We start from the raw sequence: 8,305 nt of genomic DNA, 5'->3' as shown, positions 1-8,305 counted from the left end.
CGTGCAAGACTTCAACACACACATAAAGATTGTAAAGGTAAGTGAATCACTTCAGGGCCAAGACCAAACTAATCAAAATGGAGGATGGAGGGAAGAAACATCAAGAGAGAATGGAAGAAAAAACCCTACTACATAAAATTAGGAGAAATACCAATAGCATAAAGCTAATGACAACAGAGAATAGGGATATTTTTGAAATAATCTTACCACTGCATAAGATCACCCTCTCAGATAATTCCTAGAAACTAAGCTAAGGATTTGTCTATCATTTCTCAAGGGTCCCAGTGAGGTCTTTCTCCCTCATTAATTTAAGCTACATTCGTGGGTACAATCTCTTTGGGAATTAGCTAGATTACATCTAAAGATAATCAAACACTTATTGCTTAGCCTTTTCTTTGACTTCAATTGTCAGAACCTCTTCCCCTGCCTCTGCAGAAGGAGCCATGCTGATGATGAGGGATTGATGAGTAGTTCCTCTGGGTAAAGCTGCCCTTCTAATGGACTGGGGCATTTCCTCTGCTATAATACAATTTGCTCTACATTCAGAGCTGTCCAGTATTTTCTTTGATGGCTCTCTTTCTTTATCTTCATATTCTCTTCTTTTACCCTCTCCTTCTTCAGAGTTTTCACTTGTTTTCTGGAAGAAGCAGTTAGAAAGAATTGGTCTGAAATCATAATAAAGGACATTGGAGTCTTTTGATTAATATACAATAACTAAAGATCACCACCAAGAGAAAGAGTGTCTGAATTAAATTAATGTGGGAATCACATCTGCCTCACATTTGACTATCATCTGACAGCTTTCTAATGTGCTGAAGAATGAGACTGAGCTGTCACATTTGACTTAACAGTGTAATTCTGGATTGCATTTTTGTCCCTGACAAGAAATTCTCTTCCTAGTTGTCCTCAAGCTTTCTGAATTATTAGACTTAGGACTCAGGATTCTTTGCTTTTGCTTTAAAAATATGTATTTATTTATTTTATGGAGATGAAATTTTAAATATCTATTTTCTAATAAAAAAGTGTTAACCAAATGCCATAAAACTACTACAGAATGTATGGTTTTCCTGCTGCATAAGCTCATATGAGAACCTCAAGGAGGAACTCATCTCTCTTTCCTAATACAGTCTTCTCCATTCATCCCACGGGGGCTTGAGCTATATAGTTTTAGAAACTATTATTCTTAGTATCATCTGCAGAGATTTCATAGTAAAAAACATACTATGCTCTTTACTGATGATGCTTCAGGTCAGTTTAAGAGAAGCTTGTACAAGGTATAAAATGTACACATGTAAAGTGGAGGAACTTACTTGACACAATGACCTATATTTCTTTACCCCATAAACTTTTAACACAAATTATGATTTCAATGCTGATTAAATGAGTCATTTGGTTCATACTGTATTCCTAATTTTCACCATAGTGTTTGTGTGAAAAGGAAGAGGCAAGTTTTAGCCTCTTGAGGGTGACTGATTTATAATATTTGCTTAATGATTTTCTTAAAGATCCACAGCCACCCATTTCTTACAGTTTTAGGGACAACATGACTCCATTCAGAAAATCTGAATCCCTGCTCTGTTTTCAACATTTGCCCTCCTACACCTATTACAAGAATCAAAGAAATACGAAAATCAAGAGAGAAAAACAATAACATTTGAGTATCTTGAAATTTCTAGGAATTGAGAGGCAGCTCAGTGTAGGCCTAGAAGTCTGAATACCTGAGTAATAGTTTTTGCTCTGTCACTTTTTGTAATCTTATCCAAATATGTTGCTCTGGAGTTCAGTTTCTTCATCTATAACAAGAAGGGCTTGGATGAAATCTATGAAGTTATTTTTGGCTTTTAACATTTGTGATATATAAGTGATTGAATATTTGTGAAAATATTTATTGGCTCATTGGTAAAATGTGTTACATATTTATAGATGTATATTTTAGGACTATACATATATAATTGATTCTCATTATTCATGGTAGTTTTGTTCTATAAAGCATCCACAAACACAGAATTAGCAAATACTGAATCATTGCTCCTAGGGATAATGCAGGATTTGGTTCTTATGAGCTTCTGGTCAAATTCTTATCAACAAATCAATATATAACCTTGTTTTGTGTGTATTTCTGTTTAGAGACATTTATTTAACAAATATTGTCAATTCATTATATTGAACTCATAGCCAACAGCACTGTAACTCATGCTTGAAGGAAGCTTACATGAAGCTATATCTTTTCTCTGTAAGGTACATCAAAGCATTTTTGTACTTAGGAACACTAGACAGCACTTCAGCTCTATGCAGTACAAAAATAAGAAAAACATTGCACTTAAACGGACCATGAAAAGGTCACTTGTTTACAGTGTGAGAACTGAAATAGAGTGTCTTCTTGTCCAACTTCAGCTGGGAACATGTGCACTGGGCAATTTAAATTTTTCATCACTGCTCTGCACATACGTATTTTTGCAAATGAACATGTTGAGCACTGATTTTGGGGTTACAAAGAAATTTCTATGAGTAGATAGATATGCAAATATACAGAATATACAAATAATGAGAGTTGAATGTATTTGTATATATATATATGGATACATGTGTATCTATAATAAACTGTGAGGATTAAATGTAATGATACATGAGGATACAGTTTAGATAATAATACGTGCTATAAAACAGTCATTATTATTCACACTAGATGCATCCAAACTATCCCAGTGTCTGAAATGGAATTAAAGTAAGGGTTTGTCTGGGTTTGCTTAGTCCAATGGTCTGTGACAGCCCTCCATTCACTCTGCCTTATTACCTGAATGGTTTGTTCTCTCTTCAGTTTGAGTAGTCTTGTAAGTCCTGCTTTTCCTGTACCTCCCAGGAGAGCTTTAAAAATTTTGGGTGTCTCTTGTTTTGGTGGGAAGAGAAAAGCAAGTCCTTTTCTTGGAGGGGTTGTCTCTGTGGCTGGGGCCTTCTTCTTTAGAAGCACACTGTGGATAGAAGGGAAAGGCTACTTTAGATAGTACTGTAAAAATTCTGGAGAAATTACCAGAGACACCAATGTTTCTCCTAATCTGTGAAGTTTTTAATGGATAGCTGCATAAACATTTGTTTGTTAAAGGCATCTCATGAAGAAAGTTGATCCCTGTCATCACAATACAGTCCTCCGCTTAGATTTTCACAAAGTAAAACCAACTATAATGGGGTTTTAAAGGTCATACCTGGCTTTTTTCATGAGGAGCTTTTCAGAATCTGGATAATGCACTAGAATTTCTTGGAGGGTCTTTTTGTCCAGAGTTAAAAGATTGGCAAACCCATGGGCTATCACATTGGCAGTTCGGCGATTTCCTCCTCTTCCTGCTAGAAGGCTGTAAGAGGAGAACAGTGAATCTTTACCACCAGTTTCACTTTTCTTCCAGCGAGATTAAAAAGAAAAAATAGACATAGAATATTTTTTTTAAATTTTATTTATTTATGATAGTCATACAGAGAGAAAGAGAGAGAGGCAGAGACACAGGCAGAGGGAGAAGCAGGCTCCATGCACCGGGAGCCCGATGTGGGATTCGATCCCGGGTCTCCAGGATCGCGCCCTGGGCCAAAGGCAGGCGCCAAACCGCTGCGCCACCCAGGGATCCCTAGACATAGAATATTTTAACCACTTACACTGCTTTGGAGAGAGGCAAAGGCGAGAGTTCAGGTGACTGTGTGGAGGACGTTGGAGGAAGTTAGAGGTGGTGGCGATGGAAGTGGCAACAGTTTTCAACAGGTTTTGCCTTAACTCCCACCTCAAATGAAGGACTTGTAGCCATCAGTGCCCTATGGGATTCTTCATCCCAGATTCCAGAAGTGCAAAGTCTCTTTGGACTGGGTATCCTCTATTTGCTCCTTCAGATTCACTTTTCATTTTCCCATTCCTATTTGCTCCCAGAAAACCGACCTCTGTAGGCTTGTCCTCTGACTTCCATTTGAGTGCAGCCAAGGAGAACTATCAGTAAGAAGTTGGAAACAGGAGGAGTGTGGTGTTGGAGCACTTATTCCCTTGCTCATTCCTTGCTAGACCTTAGGTAAGCAGTAGTTACAGTTCTCTACCAAAATCTACAGCCCTGATATGTGGTCTTCTTCTAGAAGTAGGATTCCACAGTGGAGTTGTAGTAATATGCTCACCCCTTTCTTGGTTCTGGGAGTGTGCCCTTCTCTTGTTCCCTTCAGGCCTAGCTGTAGAAAGACTCCCTTGCCATTGCTAGCTTCAGGATGCATCACCAATCCTTGCTGGATCACTTAGATTTTTCTTCCAGTTTCCTTCTATTGGTGTCTGTCAACAATGCCTTAATTAAAAGGAATTACCTTGTTTGAGTGTACCTCTGTTTTCTGCTTGGGTCCTGTCTGATACAACTCATACAACTCTGACATCAAATCTTAATGATGCCTTGGTTACATCTGGTGAATCCAATCTCTTCTACTTAACTCTCAAATCATCTTGTTTCTCAATATCGCAAACTGCTCTGTAGTATAGTCATTCACATACAATGTCCCACTTGAAAAGTCAGTGAATCCTGGGTTTTACATTTTTTAAAGACACAGCTGGGCATTTTGTATTTGGGAAGTGACCAACAAGTAGTTAGTGAAGAAATGAACACACGAATGAATTTTAGAAATGGTTAAAAATTATATCATTCACCAATAATCTAGAAAATAAGGGTTGGTATTTATTTATTTTTATTTTTATTTTTATTTTTATTTTTTTAAGGGTTGGTATTTAAAACCAAGACAAGAAAGGACAAATTTAAATGTTTTTTTTTTTTTTTTTTTTTTTTTTTTTTTAGTGCAAAGATAATACAATAGATTTAATTCCTTGGAGTCCACCAGTTAGGAAAAAATAGTTGTGTTCTTTTCCTTTGTGTGTGTATGTGTGTGTGTGTGTGTGTGTGTGTGTGTGTGTGTGTGAGAGAGAGAGAGAGAGAGAGAGAGAGAGAAAGAGAGAGGAGAATAGAAAAGCCTCACATTAATAAAAACACAATCTCTAGGGGTAAAAAGGACACAGAAAGCAACTTGGCAATAAGAATGAATGTTCATACTTTCACAGCCCTGCCTTTAGGGGGAAGTGTGAGAAGTTGCATGGGTCCTATGCCTGAAGATTTGTATTAGACAGTATGTGCTTCTCTGTTGCAGAAAAGAGAACATTCTGACTGGCTGTTAATTGATAAGCAACTAACAGGGTTTTAGCTGTCACACATTAAGAGCTCATAAGTTATCACCTATGTTCTTACTACCAAAAAAAGCTGAACAAACTGGAAACCAATAACTTTTCTTGTATTTATCAGAGAACTGGGGTTGCAGGTAAATTCCTACCTAAATGTGGAGAAATAGGTGAATCCAGAAAGCCACAGCCAGACCTACTTAACTGGAACAGAAGCCTTGGAGCTATAACTGGTACAAACATTTAAATGGTAATTTAATTACCATTTAGGTTAGGTTGAAATGGTGGATTATCAAGAAACACTTGAGGGTCACAATTATGGGGAAACCGATATCTGTATCGGTTTATCCTTGAGGAATCCCACCATATTCTCATGGTTAACAGCCAAGAAAGATCTGCTTATGGTTCTGGCAGCAGAAGGGGATGATTAATCATTATAAAATACACCCGGAACTTATTTGTTCTCCATAACAAAGGGCTGCTATCTAGGGAAAAAAAACTATCAGAACTGTATGCCACCTGAAGTGTTTCTCCCATCCCAGGGCTCTCTAGTCTTCCTGTCTTACCTAAGGAGAATGAAAAACAAAAGAAACACTGGCAAAGGTCACATCCCAGGACACAGATCCACTAAAAGACTGCAATTTAAATATAAGATTATAGATCTCCCCCATATCTTATCACTGTAGCAATGGGGTTTTTGTATAATAACAGTGGATTACAGCAGCAGGATGCAGACTTTCTCTGAGGAAATATACTTAGGGAAGGCTAAAGTCAAAAGGGAGATAGAAACAAGGACATTTTAGAGTAATTTGGAACTTCTGGCACCTAGGGCTGCATCTAACATTAAACACAGTCCAACTCCTAGCCAGATTAACATAAAACCTCATGCTAAAGACCTATCTACCTCAGTTCTTATTATGGATTACATTATATATAGCTTCCAGCAAAAAAATAAAAAGCACACTTAAAAAAAAAAACAAGAAAAACACAGCCTAACAAGACAAAGAAAGCATTAGAACCAGACTGAGATATGACACAGATACTGGAATTCTCAGACAGAGAATTTATCTATCTATCTATCTATCTATCATCTATCTATCTATCTATCTATGTATGTATTTATTTATTTATTTATTTCTTTTTCAGACAGAGAATTTAAAATGACTTTGATTAATATGTTAAGGGATCATATAAGAATATTCAGATGGGAAATGTAAGCAGGGAGAGAGAAATTCTAAGGCAAAAATCAAAAGGAAAGATTAGAAATCAGAAATACTGTAACAAAAATGAAGAATGACTTTGCTGGGCTCATCAGTGGACTGTACATCGCCAAGAAAATAGATGAGCTTGAAGATAGGTCATTAGAAAATTAGGCAAATATGCCTAAAATACAATGAGAAAAAGAACGAATAAACCCCCAAAACTTGCTCCCAAACATAAAGAACTTCAGGACAATTTCAAAAGGCATAAATAGATATGTATCTTTTGTACATATACATAAAATATACATAAAGCATACAATTCTCTAATACTAGAAAAAATACTTGAAATCATCATGGCCAAGAAGGTCCTAAAATTAATGACAGACATAAAACCACAGATCCAGGAAGCTTTGAGACTACCAAGCACAATAAATACTCACCCCTCCCCACCCCACAGTTCCTGGCATATTCTATTCAAACTGTAATAGGCCAAAGATAAAGAGAAAATCTTAAAAAGAGCCAGAGGGGGAAACATCTTACCTATTGTAGTATAAACTCTGACACTTAGGTTTCATCACTTTTTTTGAAATCCGAGTGCCTGAACTAAACTTGATTGCCATTTCAAAGACGCTTCCACTTTAAATATGCCTATTTTAAACATATTGTCAGCCACCCAATTAAAGAACTAAGCTGCTTTCCCCCACTGAAGCTCTTTTTATTTTAGAGACTTGGTTGATAAGTGACCATTGCGCCACTTTTTTTTCAGTTCACATACTTTAAATTCCTGCTCTTATGTTTTAAATTCACCAATGAAGAGTGAGACCACAAAATCCTGGGCCCCCATTCTCAGCCCCAATAAAAGCACAACCCCAGGCCTGTACACTCTTTCTTTCTTTGTGATTCCACTGTGTAGCTCCAGGTGGCTATGTAATTTTCCAGGTCTTCTAAGTAATTAACCTGTATTTTTTCAAGGTTTCCTGATGGTTGTTGCTGAAAGGCATTTTACAACCTTAATAAAAAAACCACAAGGGCCTGTCCAATCACAACACTGGTCATTGATAGGTTGAGACTGGAACAAAAACACCTATAAGAGGAACAAGGATAATAATCAGCAGACTTTTCATGAGAAGCCATGCAAGAGAGGGGAGTGAAATATATGTGGAAGCTCCTAACAGATTAGATCATAATCGCTTTCACCACAAAGAAGAAATTATAATGTGACATGATAGTGGTTAGCTAATGCAATAGTGGGAATCATATTACAATACATATGAATTTCTTTTTTTATATATGAATTTCTAACACCAATATGCTGTACACCTAAAACTTACACAATATTATTTGCCAATGATATATCTCAATAAAAATTAAAAATAGTAAAAAAAAATTAGAAAGCAACCTAGAATGTTATGTACAGTGAAATTATCCTTCCAAAGTGAAAAAGGACAAAGATTTTCTTAGAAAAACAAAAGCAGAGGGAATTCAACATTAGTTATCTACTCTGCAAAAAATGTTGAAAGAAATTCTGCAGGAAGAAAGAAAATAATGTAAGTTAGAAATTCTACCTAAAAAAGTGGAAGGACATGGAGAAGGAATAGAGGTAAAATAAAACTAAAATCTTTGTTTTTCTTATTCTTAATTGATCTAAAAGATAACTTTAGATAATAAAGTAGCAATGCATTGGGTGATTATAGCATATGGATAAATGAAATGAATGATGTCAATGTCTTAAGTGCTACTAGGGAAGAATTAGGAATAGTGTGTAAGGCTTCTGCTCTGCAGGTAGCATTCTGTGAAGTAGACTTAGATTAGTTTAAAATGTATGTCACAGACTCTAATGCTACTACTAGAATGTCTTGAAAAGAAGTATAATTGATATGCTAAGAGAGGAGAGAAAGTCAAATCATATGAAATGCTCAGCTGAAAC

General features: G+C 36.3%; 1 protein-coding gene across 1 annotated transcript in view; it reads right to left on the bottom strand.

Annotated features, from left to right (window-relative positions):
* Positions 1 to 376: 376 nt before the first annotated feature.
* CNGB3 (cyclic nucleotide gated channel subunit beta 3) overlaps positions 377 to 8,305 on the bottom strand; it is a 141,248-nt gene continuing 133,319 nt past the window's right edge. The window contains exons 16-18 of the mRNA XM_041769633.1: positions 3,201 to 3,347; positions 2,795 to 2,969; positions 377 to 637 (exon numbers count right to left, since the gene is read on the bottom strand). Coding sequence (XP_041625567.1) covers positions 377 to 637; positions 2,795 to 2,969; positions 3,201 to 3,347 — 583 coding nt within the window. The remainder of the gene's footprint in view (positions 638 to 2,794; positions 2,970 to 3,200; positions 3,348 to 8,305) is intronic.

The sequence above is a fragment of the Vulpes lagopus genome, chromosome 9, assembly GCF_018345385.1.
Source record: "Vulpes lagopus strain Blue_001 chromosome 9, ASM1834538v1, whole genome shotgun sequence".
Lineage (NCBI taxonomy): Eukaryota > Metazoa > Chordata > Mammalia > Carnivora > Canidae > Vulpes > Vulpes lagopus.
This window is presented reverse-complemented; position numbering and strand designations above follow the sequence as displayed.